The sequence below is a fragment of the Lissotriton helveticus genome, chromosome 1_2 (assembly GCF_964261635.1).
Source record: "Lissotriton helveticus chromosome 1_2, aLisHel1.1, whole genome shotgun sequence".
In the NCBI taxonomy this organism is placed as follows: domain Eukaryota; kingdom Metazoa; phylum Chordata; class Amphibia; order Caudata; family Salamandridae; genus Lissotriton; species Lissotriton helveticus.
The window spans coordinates 37,978,214-37,995,885 of record NC_136058.1 but is presented as its reverse complement, the minus strand read 5'-3'; the positions used below and the strand labels follow the sequence as shown (position 1 = coordinate 37,995,885).

Sequence of the window (17,672 nt, the reverse complement as noted above, 5' to 3'; positions counted from 1 at the left end):
CTTTGTAGGCTTCCTGAATAGCGTGCGTCAACAAGCGCTATATAAATATAAACCTTTGTCCTCCTCTATCCTTCTGCTATCATTCCAAATCCAAATAACTGACTAACCTATCCACCACTTAAAATGTACTTGCATGTTTTACTATACTAATTTAACACTAATCCTCTATGGGTCCCAGAGTAGCGTGCTACTCGCCGAAAAAGTGCTTCGACGCCTCGTCAGGGGTAGTAAGCACTATATAAATGCAATTACAATACAATACAATACAAAGCTCCACCAGCTTGATTCTTCACACTGCAGCATCGACCCCTTGCAGGGACTGCCAATGCGAATCTCTAGCAATGCCTGTGACGCTGGCCAGCTCCTCACACTTTGCCAACAGCCTCCTGCAACACTCTGTCTGCGCCTTGTGGCAATGTTCAATGCGAACAGGACTCTTGGCACGAACTTGAGAAGGTTAACTTCAGCGGGACTAACCTGGTGACTGTATCCAACCTGAGCTCCATCGTCTAGCATGTGTATATGGCCCAAGTGGGCACTTTGTGCTTTTTGGTGCTATTTTCACAAAAAGAAATTAAAACGTCATATCTCTGGTTTTACTGATTTAATTTTTTATGTTTTGATCTTGTTTTATTTAATAAATTCTGCTCTGTCTACACCGGGGATCTTGTTGTGTGGTGTTTTTACTTTTTTAAGTGTTGCACAAACACTTTACACATTACCTGTAAGTTAAGCCTCACTGCTCTGTGCCAAGCTACCTGGGGGTAGAGCACAGGTTAATTTGGGGTTTGCTTGTGTCTTGCCCTCACACATATTGTGGTTGCTGCTTGACCAGGGGTCACACCCCAGTCAACCAGTAACTCAATTTCTCACACTAGTGCACTGCGTTCCACGCTTTCATCACAAATAATCATGGCATTTTGCCATAGGAAATCCAGTACAAGCTACTAAGCTCTGGAACTCATTGCCAGCCAAACTTTAAAGCATGCAGGAATATGTACACTGCAGATGACAGTTAGAAACCTGGCTATTTCCAAGATAACTAGATCATCCCACAACCTTAGAACCAAAACTGGAAAGATAATCACACTTTCAACTTCAGTCTACAGTTTTCAACCCCCAGATATAGAACAACTTCAACAAATCACCACTATCTATATCCAGATCAGCAAAGAAAGGCTGACCTATGGTTGACTGGGGTATTGTATAGTAATGTTAATTTACATACAACGCTTCTGGGCCACACTTATACCAATACACTTAGCCACCAACTTTAAGTTAATCATCTAGCACTCATATGTATGCTATGAATATTGTCAATCTCCCAGTTGTGTAGCACATCATACACCAGCCATCACCAAATGAACAGGGATGGAATAACTGAAGTGATGTGTCACATACTACTGGCCAACCGGAAAACTCTAATCTAATGCACCACTGCTAGTCAGGGAACAGCCAGAAAAAAGCGGGCAGAGCCTAGCGAGTTCGGACTAAGTAAACCTAACCACGCTTGCCTTAACCACGCATATGCATGGTTAATGCAGTGCGCAGTCTAGCAGCTGCCGGGCGCGACTTGAAAGCAGAAAGACCTTGGATCTTGGCGGAGGACATGGTGAGGTAAGTGGGGCTGGGTTTGGGGGATAGTTTGGCTGGTTTTGGGGGGTAATTACAGGGTGGGGGGTCGAGGGTTGTTTTCAGGGCTTGGGAGAGAGGCGGGTTTGTTTTCAGGACTGGAGATATTTTTATTTTCAGGGTTGGGAAAGGGGTTGTTTTCAGGGCTGGAGAGGGGAAGTGTTGAGGACGCATAATATGACGTACATACTGTTGTTTTCCCTCTGCATAATCCGCTCCACACAAGGCAGGAAGGATGCAGCTTTTAGACCAAGGTAACATTTGGCAATTCTTGTGAATTGTTGCTGCTTAATAGCTGCACGATTCACTCCTTTAAAGCAAAAACAATCAGACACATTTACAAAATATGAGAAATCAGCATTTATTAGTCCCGAGAGAAATTTTCCTTATTGCAAGTATAATCTCCAGGATTTTGCATTACCTGAAAATCCCGGAATTACACCATAACGCAACGCTGCGGAGTTTCAAGTCACTAGAAAACTCAATATCCAACACTGCAGGGGTTCAATTCATGCTTCAATTTGTAGAATCAAGCAGAAAAACCTCTGCAAAACAGATATTAGTTTAAAGCCTATGAAGAAAGGAAATAAACGGTTGTTGTCCTTAAGCAGAAAAGGAGTAATGCAGACTAGTATCGAAGTCAGGAGATATTACGAAGAGGGTCAGGGCAATGCAGACTTCCCACTCTCAAATCCATAGAACGCCTTCTGCATGTCCTTGACCGTTTTGAAAATGAAGGTCTTCAGTTTGGCTTTGGCCACATAACTGCACTCACAGCACTGATAAAAATGACTATATGGACGTCAAACAATGCCTGTGTGCATATTGTTAAAAAATCCTGATAATAGACTATTCAAGTAAGAAGCTTAGACTGATACTGACAGGGTGATCTGATCTTGGTGGATGTGTCTGGGACAGAAGAGATTAGGACCAAACCAAGTACCTCATTTATTGCAATAATATTTCAAATTGAACCTGAAGTACAATTTACAGACCAGAAGAAATTGTTTCATAACATGAAAGACATGATAAAACTGTTTGCAAAGCAATGCAACAAATGTACATAACATTTCTTTACAAGTGAAATTAACAAGAAAGATTCAAGCAGATGTTAACCAACCGCTATTTCGGTAAATGTGTTTTGGATGAAATTTGCCATTAAAGATTTCTTAAACAAAATAGTACAGTTTCAACCTGCATTACTTTTTCACATGATCAAAACCATCTTCCCTAGGGCCCCCTTGCTATTGATGATATCTTCATGAGCTTGGGATACTTTCTCCAGTGGATACTCTAGGCCAGTTACCGGCTTCAGCCAACCTGATTCCATCCCAGCAAAAAGAGCTGCAGCAGACTCATCTCTCTCTGCCTGGATCAGAAAGACATAGCATTATTACAACATTTAGTACAATATATTTAGTACAGGTTCAGAAAATAGAATTCTGTCACTCATAAATTTACTATAATAAAAAATAGGGTCAACATAATCAATCACTTTAAACGTCTTATGATCTCATGTACTACTTTTTAAAAGGTGTCATTCATAAAGTATTGCCTTTAACAATGGTTTTACTCAAATACAGAAGTGTAGACATTTTGGATCCATGGGGGAGGGAAAACCTCGAAGCTTAAGACGCTCAACTATACCTTTCACAACACTGATTTTTAGCTATTAGCAAAAAGAGGTTTGTCAAAGGCTTTCAAAGTATCCCTTCTCTCTCTTTGGCATACTGACCAAGTAAGAGCCTTGACCTCAAAAACATTGCTGGGGGATTTAAGGCCCAAAAAATAACCATACAAAACAGAAAAAATAACAATTTTAACATCCAAACCAAGGTACATATGAAAAGGTTTTTATATGTATATATTTATAATATGTAGTAGGTGAGAGCCTACAAGCTCGATATAAAAGCCCACCTCTAGTTTTATTATTACAGTTTTGTTGTGAAGCCTCTAGTCACCTGTAAAAGCCGGCTCAGGTAAGCGTGGTGGGGCGGGATAGGGCGCAGCAGGGGGGGGGGTCGACTCCCCCCGCACCCCACCCCTCCCCGGCCTCACCGTGCTTACCTAAGCTGGCCGCTGCTGTCTAGAATAAAGTGCCAGTGCTTTTAAAAGGTCCCACATACCATGTGAAAGAGAGCTGTAGTTTTCTGTTAACTTATCCATGCAGCCACACATGGAGAGTACGGGGTCAAAAAAACGCCCATGATGGCTTTGGTTCTTGTCAGCATTAGAGGGTTATACAGATGTTGGGCCCCTATGGAGCGTGATGCTCATCTGACAATTGATTGCTCCCTGCTGTGGCCATTGTGTCTTTCAGAAGGGAACGAGTGTGCTGTACAAATTTCCTGAACTTGGCCATGTCTGCCTCAGTGTCCCAAGATGGACCGCTGGCGGACGGCTTTGTTTGCTGTACCAAACCCCTGTAGGCGAGAAATTGGCCTGAGAAGGTTCCGACGGGCCGGTTGCAATGCCCGGCAGCATAAAAGTATGTGTGCTAATGAGTCCCTTTTGTATTTGCACAGTCTGCACTCTATGATGCATCCACGGGACTTCCAGGTTGAGTACAGTGCTCTTAAGGGGAGCTGGGACAGCCTTGCTGCTAAGATTTGATTTAAAGCCCATTTCCTCAAGGCCAGGTTGAGGGGATGCTTTGTTGCTAGGATTCTTTGCGGTAATTTTGTGGTTTTGTGAAGGCCCTTTACCTGGAGAGTTTCCAAGTCTAGATCACGAGACTGAAGACGCAGTTGTTTCTTGTTATTTTAATGGATGTATAATCAATTATATTTTGGTCAAGGTTCTCCATAGCCAGTTGCAAGGATTCCTTTGCTACAGTGATGTTTGTGGAACAGGGGTTTTTCGGTCTAGTGAAAATGTTTTTTATGACAAGCTTCATCTGGGGATGAGATTACCAAAAGAAAAAAAGTACTTTGCCAAAGCAGCCAGCCCTTCTAATTTTTATTGAATGAGATCGAATTCTAGACAGATCAGGGTATTCCTTGTACAAGGGGGAAGGTGGAATCATTTCTTGTAGGCTAAACACTGTATTTTTCCTAGTCTGCTGCTAGCATGCCAGGGAATGCCTGCCCCGCATATTTGACAGACGGAAGCAGTTTGTCCTCTATCACCCTTCGTATAACCGTTGTCATTGAACTATCAAGGGTGGCATTTAGCCTACAAAGGGTACACGTAACCATCTTCCCTTTCAACCTCATTTTTTGCAGCTGGAGCGAGGGTTGTCCTGATTCGCACAATCAAGCGCCCAGGTAGTTGTAGCCTTGTACACATTCCAGGCTCAATGATCCAAACCACCATTTAGTGAGCCTTTTTTGGGGTAGCTACCAAAAATCTGTATCTTGGATTTACATGCATTGGCGACCAGCTCATTCTGGGAGTTGTATATTGTCAAAGCATTGAGAGCTTTTTGTAGGCCTACTTTAATGTGGTCCAGGCAGAATAGGTCATCTGTGTATTGCATCAAATGGATTTTTTTAATTCCAATTCTTGGTGTGACAAGAGAGGCTCCACATAACGCCGGGCCCAAGTCTGTGGTGTATAGTCGAAGGCGGCCTTTTATGCAGGACAAATTTTAGGGGCAAAAAACTCTGCCAAAGAGCTCTTTTGTATTTACAAGTCATTGACTACTATTGACTCGTCTGCAGATCCAAAGAGTTGCTCGATCGAAATGTGCGATCGTATTGCCAATTACTCCACCAAAGTCGAGAAAATGTATTCGACCTTCCCCAACTCTCGTTCCATGGGGACCGAGCCTGAAGTAACATCAGTCGGCATGGAGAGTTTGGGGCTCCTCACAAAATTCGTCACCCCTCCTCCTGTGGAGCTAGTCAGGACATGTCTCTCAGTAAAATCTGGCTCCCCTCTGGACCCGGTGTCCCCCAAGCGGTTGGGGGACAGCCTGGGAGTCCTGGAACCCTACATAAGGCATGTCCTGGATATCTCCTTCAAGTCTGGAATGTTGCCCGAGGGGTGGAAACAGGCGGTCGTGCTCCCCCTCCGAAAGAAAGCTCACATTGGTTTTGAGGTGTTGGAAAATCTGAGACCTATCTCACTACTACCTTTTCTGTGCAAAGTAGCTGAAAAGGTGGTAAACACTCAAATTATGCACCATGTAGAGGAGGTGGGTTTGTTACACGACACGCAGTTTGGTTTCAGACCGCGTCATTCCACTGAGTCGGCCCTTTTAATGGCAACAGAACACCTGAGACAGGGTGTAGATGAGGGGCACACCATGGCCTTAATTCTACTCGACCTCAGCGCGGCATTCGACACTGTAGCACATTCAACCTTGCTACAGTGTCTGAGTAAAGGTGGCATTGCGGGCACCGCGCTGAGGTGGATCCAGGCGTTCCTGACGGGAAGGAGTTTCCGGGTGAGGCAGGGTGACTGTTACTCCAGTGGGGTACCTTTGGGCCAGGGCGTGCCTCAGGGCTCGTCCCTGAAACCGACCCTGTTTAACCTGTACGTGGCGCCTGTGGCATCTATTGTGGAGAGTCATGGCCTCCAATTGGTATCATACGCAGATGATACGCAACTGGTCATCTCCCTGTCACACGCGCCCTGTCTTGCTGCGGATGGCTTCCGTCTGTGCATTAAAGATCTTGCCGACTGGATGGCCATGAATTGTTTGAAGCTTAACGGTAGCAAGACAGAGGTGCTGGTGGTAGGGAGAGCCCAGTCGGCCTGGTCATCGGCCTGGTGGCCATCTTGTCTCGGGCCAACCCCCATCCCCTGTCAGGAGGCAAAAAATCTTGGCATATGGTTCGACGCGGGTCTTACCTTCGGGCCCCAGATCAATCGTGTGGTCGGAGTATGTTTTGGGATTCTGAAAAGACTGAGGAAAGTCCTTGACTTACTGCCGCTGGAAGCTCGTCAAACTTTGGTACATGCTCTGGTGACCGCAAGGTTGGATTATGCAAACCTGCTGTATTTGGGAGCGCCGAATAAAAGTGATAGCCGTCTTCAGGTGCTGCAGAATGCGGCAGCACGCTTGATCCTCAGGCTACCTAAAAGAGCGCCTTCGAAACAGGCTTTGCAAAAACTACACTGGCTGCCTGTGAGGAGCAGAGACGAGTATAAAGCCCTCTGCACCTGCCATCGGATTTTGAATGGCAGGGCACCCCGTCCGTTGCAGAGTTTGATCGAAGCCTATGAACCTGCCAGAGCGCTTAGATCTGCGGGGGGGGGGGACTGCTGAGGATCCCTAAGGTGAAGAAGGCTCGCATGGGAGGCAGATCCTTCAGGCACCTAGCACCAAACCATTGGAACAAACTGCCAGTGGCTCTTCGCTTGGAACCAGTAGAAACTAGGTTCCGAGCCAAATTAAAAACCCACCTCTATGTTAGATAAATTGGCCCGCGTGGCAGCCCCAGTCTTTTTTCTGTTTATGCTCTCCCACCGTTAGCGCGGGGACACGCCGGTGTGCGTAACTCAGCGCTTTACAAATGTCCCTATTATTATTATTATTATTATAGGTTAAATAGTAGTGGAGCCAGCACACACCCCTGCTTTAGCCCTCAGTCTGTGGCAATTTTTGCAGTGGCGGAATCCCCAGTGAGTTTGATCCTTACCCAGGTCCTGCAGTAGAGTGACCTAATAGTTCACAGTAGTTTTGGGCAGATGTTTTCCACTCCTCCAGAACATGTTTCGGAGTACCCCATCAAAGGCAGCTGAGTAGTCAATAAAACAGGTGAAAACTGGGGGTGGGGGAATTGCGAGATATTGTTTGCTGGGCTAAGTACGAGAGGAATGTGATGTTATCAACTCTGTAGACCCCTGATCGAAACCCCGTCTGATAGAATGGTAGAAGCCCTTCAGTGTGTACCCAATCTGCTAATTCCAGCAGGAGAGTGCTGGCATAAGACTTGACGTCAATGGGAAACAGGGCTATCATTCAGTAATTTTTGGGGTCAGTATTTGTGCCTTTCTTAAACATGGGCTGCAGAAGGTAGTCCCTCCATGAATTTGGCACTTCTTCCAGGAACCTACATTCTGCGTAGAACGTTGAAAGGGTTGAGGCCCAAAACTGCGTGTCCTCTCTGAATAAGAAACCTGGCAGCCCATTTGGACCCGGGCCGCTGTCTTTTCTGATCTTTTTAGGATGATGCATACTGCTATTTTGCTTGGGCCTGCGTGCACTGCTGGGGACGAGGCACCTCAGTTCCCGTTTCGTTGGATATTCTCTTCGGATCATATTGGGCCAGTGTTGTCCTGGTCCCTAGTGTAGAGTGATTTCTTGTGTGTGCAATCCGTATCTCGTCTGGGACCGAGTTTCCTCTATTGGAAGCCCCGTAGGTTTGGTTATTCAGATATTCTTAAAATCGTTGGGTATTATTGGGGGACAGCAGCTCAAAGTTTTTTTATCCATTCATCTTCCTGTCCTTTTTTTGTATTTCCAAATGAGTGGTTTATGTTGCTTGGCTGCTAAACTTAGCTGCTTTTTTGAAGATGCACTTTTTATTTTCCTGTGCGCTCTTTGTTTTGTTCTTAACAACAGAATACTTTGTTTGATCTCTGGGACTATACCAAATACATGAATTACATTATTTGTTTTTATTCTTGCCCACTTCACTCGGTGCAGCATGCCCAATTCCAATGTGAGATTGCCCTAGGCCTCTATGATGTCAGATTTGTTTGTCACTAATGGCCAGCCTTCCCAGGTTGATTTCCAGCTTTCAAATTTATAGATGGACATTTGTGACCACTTCATTCTCCGCAAGAGTCTATACTGTTCCTTGCCTTTGGCACATCCTGGGGGGGGGAAGGGTATGGCGGATTTTAGCTGTTACATCCAAGCGTACCAGCAAGGCTGCTTAATCGCTTGCGTCCTGTTGGAAGACGTCGTAGCTGAGCTTGGCTTTACTTATGCACTGGCTCTGAACGATGCGATCAATACTGGTCTGATTTTTCAAGGTGGGTAGATAAGCCGACCTAGGTTAGCCTGTATTGATGCAAATTGTGCTGACTCTAAATTATGGGACATGGAAAAGATGTAAAATCTCACCGTATCACTGGCAACCCTGCAGTGTGTGTTCAATTCTCCCAGATGGTACATTTTAAAATCTCCAAGTATAATGATTTCCAAGGACACATGCTGTGCTATTATGGCCTCAATTTGTTTGATTAATTGGTCCAGCTTATCAATCAATCAATCAATCAATCATTTGTTAAGCACTACATACCCGCGAGGGTCTCAAGGTGCAGGGAGGAAGAGCGGGGGTGGAGGGAGGTGGGGGCCGCTACGTATCGAACAGCCAGGTCTTTAGTATCCTCCTGAAGGTCAGCAGGTCTTGGGTCTGTTGTAGGCTCAGTGGGAGGGTGTTCCTTGTCTTGGCGGCGAGGTGGGAGAAGGATCTCCCGCCGGTGGTTGTTCTTCGGATGCGCGGGACGGTGGCGAGTGAGAGGTTGGCGGAGTGTAGCTGGTGGTTGGGGATGTAGAAGGAGAGCCGTCTGTTGAGGTAGGCTGGGCCGGTCTTGTGGAGTGACTTGTGTGCGTGGATGAGGAGCTTGGAGGATATCCTCTTGTTGACGGGGAGCCAGTGTAGGTTTCTCAGGTGGGGGGTGATGTGGCCGTGTCGTGGTACATCGAGGATCAGTCGTGCCGAGGCATTTTGAATGCGTTGTAGTCGATTGATGACCATTACAGATTTCTTTAGGTTATTTAATACCAGTTTTGTAGTACTCTACACAACACATATTGCTCATAATTGAATTTACCTCTTCAAATAATTGGTCACGGACCATTTTTTCATTCCCGTCGTCGATTCTTGAGCTTGGTCGGGGCTCCCGCGTAGAGGGCGTTTCCGTAGTCGAGTCTGCTGTTGACGAGGGCCTGGGTGACTGTCTTTCTTGTATCTGTCGGCATCCATCTGTAGATCTTGCGGAGCATGCGGAGGGTGTTGAAGTAGGAGGAGGAGACGGCGTTGACTTGCTTGGTCATCGAGAGCGTTGAGTCGAGGGTGATTCCCAGGTTGCGTGCGTGGTCGGTGGGGGTCGGGGCTGCCCCCAGTGCCTTTGGCCACCAGGAGTCGTCCCAGGCTGACAGGTTGGAGCCGAGGATGAGGACCTCCGTCTTGTCCGAGTTCAGCTTCAGACGGCTGATCTTCATCTACTCGTCTTATCAAGGGCCTTGGGGATTATAGTATATGTTAACTATCAGTATAGGTAGATGGACTGCCGGGCTTTTTAGGCCTTTTAAAGTGCCTACTAGGAACATCTCGGTGGTGTGTTTAGTTCAACGAAGGTCAACTTTGTTGCGTGTTTAATATATACGGAAATGCCTCCCGAAGGCATCCCAAAAAGATGGATTTTCCTGGCAGGTTTATGAAATTCTGTATACCCTGGTAGTGGGGTTGGTGTTAACGCCCATGATTCTTGTATGCAGATATGATATGCCACCTCGAGAAATGTAGTCGTAGCCAAACTTTGAAGAGTCTTGGTAATGCCTAAGACGCTTCATGTCATAATGTTAAAGGGTGGAATTATGTCTTCCATGCCTTTGGGGCAGGGATGCCTGTGCTAGGAGCATAACTGCATCTTTTTGGCCAGGCTGGTGGAGACCCAACCCCAGTAGGTTGAGTTGGGTTAGTGGAGTGGGAAAGAGGATTCACTGCTTGTCGTAGTAACTACTTGCATACCCCTGCTCTGTTCATTCAGCCTCCACCTGATGTTCATGCTCCCATAGTCTACTAGGGTCCCAACTTGCCTCGTCCCCTTCAGGATGCACATCATGGAGGTGTTTTTAGGTCGAGGCTAAGCATCGCATGTGCATTCGCTCGACATTGTGTATCTCTCTCTGGGCTTTCACGATGCCCATCACACGCCCATCCCTTTCATAGGGTAACTGGCCTGGCTTTCTGGTTTGGTATGTAAACCCTTAACTTTGTCCCACCTTCTGCCTGTTAAGGTACCACCCTGCAGGCTGGTCCTGTTACGTGGATCATTTCAGGAGCGGCCATACATAGTGTCAGTGCGCTCTTTTTCTTTTGCTTTGGCTAATTTTCTTCGCTGCCTGCTGCTTGTGTTTGCACCAGCCGTTGCTCATGTTGACTTTGATCCTGCTTCCTCACATTGTCTGAAAGAGCTGTGGCAATATAAAGAGGATGGGATTCTTTCTTCGTATCAGGAGGAAACACGCTTAGCAACCAGAAAGTGCCTGACTCGTGCCCCATCCCATCTTACCTTTCATTGCTCAAACCAAGAAGGGAAGCATGCCCGCCTTCAACATAGGAGTCAATACCAATCAGGTTCCTAGCTCATCCCTTCATCTTCTGTGAGAACTTAGTTCCTAGACCACCTGTATTATGGCACAATCCATTGCGCACTCACGAGATTGACTATCTTCAACAAGGTGGAACTAAATGAAGTTGGATGAGTAAACTATTTATTTTTTAAGTGTGTGTTGTTATGTGTTTATTTTACAAGGATGCTTTCTACATTTGTGTGTGACTTCCAAGTGTTACTTTTTTTTTTTAACTGTTTATTTTATATTTTGGGCACATTTACTAAGCACGTGTAGTTGTTGCTGAAGCGCTCTGTCTGCGGAGGCATCAGTCTTTAAAGGGCCACGCTTCCATGTCTACCGTGTTTACCCTTTCACTCAGGCTTCTTGGTGCCTGAGAATTTTTTAGAACAGTGCCTGGCTCAGAGTTGCTTCCCTTTGCTTCAGCTTTCGAAAAGAGAGTATTTTAGGTTTCAGTACATTAGGTAGTTTCAGTTGATTAGCTTCTTGTGCCAACCAGCTGAACACTTTGTTGTTTTGTACCATGTTAGCAGCCCAAGAACAGCTTCAGAAGATCAGACCGCCACTACTGCTGACGTAAGCTTACTTGTAACAATAAGGAACCAAATATTGTCACCCCCATATCCAGACTCTTCCTGAGAGAAACAAGTCAAGGCTTATGTGTCTGACATTGCACTTCTATCCCCTTTACCTCCTTCATCTCCAACGTGAAAGGAAAGCTGTTTTTTTCCAAATCACTCTGGTGTAATTTTACGTTCCCCTGCAGGAAAGTTCACTTCTGTAGTCCTTTCCACGAAATTCATCTTTCAGCAATATAACACAACTCTAAACTACTTCCGCCTACGGCACCAATAAACAATCTTTCTCTCGAAGATGTGCTCCTAATGCATTGATTCATATGGCCTGTTCTAAAGTATTTTGAATGTAGTTTTAGATTATGATAAAACCAAAGCAAAACTAGAGCTCCTCTGGGATTAGCGTCTCAGATGTTAGGTGTGCTTTTTGGCTGGATAACGTCACTTTTTGATAAAGGAATTAATCACTGAATAAGGTGACAATTAGCAGAAGCAACACTTTTCTTGACGTTGAAGACTATTTCCCAGCTGTTTGTGTAGAAAAACATAGAACTTTATTTGAAACAATTGCCCTTGGGTCTATTTTAACCCGGTTATGCCCCTAATTACTGGCATTATTAGAGTATAAAGTGCTATATTATAAGAAGCACTTGCAATGCATTAGTTCTCCCATTTACGCGAGTTGGAGCTATTCGGATTGTAAATAAGAATACCTTTTATTTATGTGTTTTGAAAACCTGCAAGCAATGCGTAAACTTGCGCTCTGTACTTATAATCCTTGCTTACAAGAAGCAAGGCTGGCAGTAAAAGAGGCACAGTTACTGCCAGCCTTACTTTTCGCAAGCAATGGCTAAAGGTACAGAGTGCGTGTTAACGCATCGTTGCAGGTTTTCAAAACACATCAATAAAAGGAATTGTCATTTACAATGCCAATAGCTCAAACTCTCGCAAAAGTGAGACCAATTGCATTGCAAATGCTTGTTAGGAGATGCTTCTAAAATTAATGGATACCTTTCCTTGGCTATCATCAGTATATCAACCCCCCAATTAGCAAATTTCCCTTTTTCAATATATATATTTGCTTATATTCTGGCACCTCGCCATGTTACGATAGTCAGTTCTCTCCCTGCGTCTGAATCGGGGGGATCAAACTGTACCCTGGTAATATCCCTGATAGTAATATGAGACAGGGATTGAATGTGTTTCGGGAGTTTCAGAATGTTTGCTCTATTTAAAATGTTTATTTTACCTTTAGATGCGTACAACAGAGTCATACTTATTATTAGGTTTCGCCGGAGCCAGCGTGCTTGCGCTACTCTGCAAGACTTTTAGTAAGGGCTTTAAACTCGGCAGACACGCTCATGTGTGAGCTTTTTTTTCATCACCCGCTGTTGGCCTTTGCATGCCTCTTTCTAAGAAAGACAGCACGGAATTGGCCAAAGGAGGGTGCATGTCCCGCCTTCTCTCTCCCCTGGCCTAGAGAGCTCGGGAGCGAGCAGCAGCGCCATCTGTTTACAACTATCGCGCCGTGTCTCGCGGTCGCGTTAATTGGAAACAGATGGCTGTCGCGCTGGCCCTGGTGCAGTTTTGCTCCAAACGCGGCATTTTCACTTTCGTCGCCGACCTTGTTTTAATTATGTTTCTGACTCTCCTTGGGGTTGGAACCACAGTGTACCGCAGCTGGTGCCATTCGTCAGTTTAGCAGGACCTCACGACCTACAATGAACTCAGTCCGCTCAAGTTAGACCTTGTACGGTGCCAAGGACGCCCAACCGGGACATCATGTACTGTCTACAGTTTTGTAAAGTGCTACGGTAGGCCTTAAATCATAATCAAATTTAGACTTTTTTATCACAAACGATCGGGCTGCAATTCAGGTACTGTTTTCATTTCCTGTGTTTTCCCCATAACTTTAAGCCTTGCTGAATGACTGAAAGTTCTGAGAAAATAGCGCTGTGTTGCATTATAATGCTATGTAAAAACGCTATTACAATACTTCTCCCATGAAGGTGCTCACGTCGTTTATATACAACTTAATTTTATACTACGAGAGTGCTCACAGTCACAACATATATATGCAACTTCATTTTACAGCATATTTTCATAAGTAATAAGTTTTAGCATGTAAAGGTAAAGTTGTTTTATCAAAGGGTTTTGCATGCAGTAGCTACCTCCGCTACGTGGCAGAGTCAGAGTTTTGCATGAATTCTGTGTTTTCAATGTAATGCGTAGTTAGTAAATCTCCGCAAACTCCGCTAGCGGAGCGGAGTTCATTGCCCACGGTTATTTGTCAATGCCCGGCAGGCTGAGCCTTTTAGTGCTCCTGTGTTATGGCTTGCTGGGGAAGGCTGGCAAAATGGTTATCCAACTCACAGCTGAAATAATAAGCTTTTGTCACACATTAGGAACTTGATACTGCACTGACATCTACTGGCCACATTGAACATGATTGCCCACTGTTACTGACCACCTTAGCCTTTGCCTCCAAATATTAGACATTTTTCGATTGTCAGTGTTCTTTTCTTGTTTAGTCTCACGTTTGTAATCCATTCCTGCATTCCTCACATACTTTACCTATTGACTGGTGTGTTTGCATTATTACTTTCACTACACATGTTGGTCTCCCAAGGCAGGAATGATGAAAGCAGTGGCAATGTGAGCCACCTTTATGGAACTACCAGGGCCCCTAGAGAGACATAGAGCCAATGGATATAAAGCTTTGAGATGCACTTTGTAGCAGTTGGCACTATGGAGTACAAAGTACAGTGTAAAAATCTATAGATTACAATTGCCTGGAGTGCTGAAAGTAGACAACTATTTGAAAATGTGACACACATGGAGACACATGAAAGAGAAGAAACCTGAGATCAAAACATAGAAAAAAAATAGAACATTTTTACGCTACACCAGTATTATTATGGAAAGTCATCATTTGTATTATAGATATCAGGCACCAGAGGAGTCCACTGAGGTGTACTTTGCAACATTACACATGTTGGTGTCCACATGTTCATTTAACAAAAGAGACAACATGATATGCGACCAAGAGGTCATGCATACCATGTGTATAATGAGGAGAGAAGCAGGAATGAATGCTGCCATTGTGGATGAAACAATCATGTAGCAACATACAGACTGTGTCCAGCACTTGGCAAAAACTGTCAACAGATTGTACCCAGCATTTGGCAAAGACTGGCAAAATAGTCACTTCTTCTGCATTTTTGACAAAGTTTGTTGGTTACTAGTCAAATTCAAATGTGAACACGTTGCGGAGTGGAGTTTGTTTTCCTCGCTTGCAATCGGCAACGTCAAGTGTGCGAGTGAGGAAAATCAACTTCCTGGTGAGATTTATCAACGCGGGGGGGGGGGGGGAGTCAGGTTTCTCATTGCGAGTGGTCGCGAATGCTTGCAACCGCTCGTGTTGAGAAACTGCCCGTTCACGTTGAGAAAGCTGCTGCTCAAGTAAAAATCTACTCAACGGGGAGAAAAGTAAAGCAGGGACCGCTTGCACTGTGCATGGTGCCATTAGCAATGATTGCACAGTGCAGACAAGCATCCGGCACTGAGCAATCACTGCAAATGGCATTTTCCTATTGTACTCCGCCGCTAGTGGAGCTCCGCGTAGTGTGAAGGAGTTTTTTTGCACTTCGCTGAGTTCCGCGTAGGGCAACTCCTCGAACTCCGCCCAGGATTAGAAATGACCTCTGAGCATACTGTACCACTCCTCATAGTGTGACGGGCAAAACCCAAAAATAAATTATAGAGAGACTTGGTAGGCTCCCATCAACCAACCTACAGCTCCATTGGTTTAAAAGAGGGGCAAAGTGTGTTCTTATAATATAGCTTAAGAGAAGGAAGCAATGTGTGGTATTGTTGGAAAAAAAAAATTCCTCTATAATGAAGCAGCATTATGATCTAAGAGAGGCAGTGATCCAAGGAAGAATATGTGTTGCGGGTGTGGTCAGAAACATATGCCCACATAAAGTCAGTGGAGACAAATTTGGTTGTCCCATTGGAGTAATTAAAACCTCAAGTTCAGCCTTGATGCTACAGAATGAGAATTGGTGGAGTGTTTCACATACTATGTGGGTACCACGCCAAAACGTTCTGCCTAGACTTCCTTTTAATACAAGAGATGATGTGGAGTGTGGCCTTAGCAATACCTCCTCACAATGAAACTCATGTGTGACTGTAACCTACCACCCAGTGTGACTATGCTCAAGGTCCAAACATCAAAATAAAGCGAGTGTCCAATCTTCGTATAATGTTGGCATGCCGGTTAGATTCAACCACCAATGGATCGTAAACTGCGCCAACACCCTTGCCCCCTCAAAAAGGCCACTGGCAAACAACACGTCAAAAAAGAGAGCCGGTTTACCCCCACACATCAAGAGTACAGACGCACCTGTAGACAGCTCGAGAAGACATGGAGGAACAACAAAACCCCAGGACTTAATGCCACCTTCAAAGCAGCCACCCCCACACACCACCACCTCATCTAACCACAAGGAAGAAGGCCCTCCAAGACTGAATCACCAACAACACACACAATAGCAAAAAACTCTTCAGCATCATCAAGGAGTTCGCCAAATCCAACAGCGAGGGCACAGACGTCCCACCCACCCAAGACCTCTGAAACAGACTCAGCACCTTCTTATACCACAAGATCAAGACTATCTACAACAGCTTGGACACCTAGGACCACCCAAACGAGCCAGCAACCAACGCAACCAACGCCGATCCCCCCTCGACTGACTCTGCCCAGTTGGTCCCCACTCACCACTGACAACACCATGAAGACCATGAAAAGCATTCACTCCAGAGCACCTTCCGAACCCTGCCCGCACTGCATCTTCCACAGAGCCGCCTGCACCATCTCCTTCACACCCTATCTATGGTGAACCATCAACTGCTCCCTCGAGACCGCCACCTCAACCCAGTCCTGAAGAAACCCCCTGCAGACCCGATGGACCTCAAGAACGTTTTGCCAATCTCCCTCCTCTCCTTTCCAGCTAAAGTCATTGAAAAAGCCTTCAACGCCCAGCTCACTGACTTTACCAAAACCAACCACATTCTGGACAGCTCCCAATCCGGATTCCAAAGCAATCATAGCACTGAGACAGCCCTTCTAACCACCACCAATGCCTCCTTGACCAGTGCAAAAACACGGCCCTCCTCCTATTGGACCTTCAGTGGTCTTCGACACCATCTCCCACCGAACCCTAGCCAGAAGACTCCACGATGCTGGTACCCGAGACAAGGCTTTGAACAGGGTCCACTCCTTCCTCACTGGCAGAACACAGCGGGTAAGACTCCCACTGTACCTCTAAAAACCAACAGTGATCAGTTGCAAAGTACCCCTGGGCTCCTCCCTCAGGCCCACCCTCTTCAACGTCTACATACCCTCATCAGCAGTAGACTCGACTACGGCAACACACTCTACACCAGTGTCACCCAGAAACTCCTCCGAAGACTCCAGAATGTCCAGAACGATGCAGCAAGACTAATCCAAAACTTCCCCTGTCACAGCCGCATCACTCAACACCTCCGCAACCTCCACTGACTCCCAGTCGCCAGAAGAATTACCTTCAAACTCCTCACCCACGCATACAAGGCCCTTCACAACACCGGACCCACATACTTGAATCTCCGCCTCACATTCCATGTACCCAGACACCTCCGCTCCGCTCAGCTTTCCCTGGCTATCGTTCCACGAATCTGCAAGACCAGAACCGGAGGAATGTCTTTCTCCTACCTCGCCTCCAAGACATGGAACACCCTGCCCATCCACCTCAGGAAATTACCCTTGCTGACACAATTCAGGAAAGACCTCAAGACCTGGCTCTTAGGATGAACTCAGCATTTTACCAACCCTGATTGATTGATGGATTGAGACAAAGATTATGTAATTAATTTACTGCCTCAAAGAGAGGGGGGAGATGTAATTCATCTTACATAGCATAGAAGTAATACCTCAAGTTTATTATTCATTATTCTCTCCCTGTATTACCATTGTTTGTCTCACCAATTCCCCTCACTCCATCCTTGTGTGTCTGTGCATGCAAACTGTTGCATGCTGTATTTTAGAATGTTGGGAGATTGGGAGTGGTTGGGAGTAGGGAAGTTGAGGCATTCTATGAAAGATAATGTGACATGGTCATAAATGTTGTGCTCTTAGCAGAGGCTCCTGTGATCATTACAGTCAC

General features: G+C 45.5%; 1 protein-coding gene across 3 annotated transcripts in view; it reads right to left on the bottom strand.

The window, feature by feature from the left end:
• Positions 1 to 1,977: 1,977 nt before the first annotated feature.
• CRYZ (crystallin zeta) overlaps positions 1,978 to 17,672 on the bottom strand; it is a 228,218-nt gene continuing 212,523 nt past the window's right edge. For all 3 annotated transcript variants that reach the window (XM_078668603.1, XM_078668613.1, XM_078668621.1), the window contains exon 9: positions 1,978 to 3,001. In XM_078668603.1, the coding sequence (XP_078524729.1) occupies positions 2,840 to 3,001 (162 nt within the window). In that variant the 3' untranslated portion in view covers positions 1,978 to 2,839. The remainder of the gene's footprint in view (positions 3,002 to 17,672) is intronic.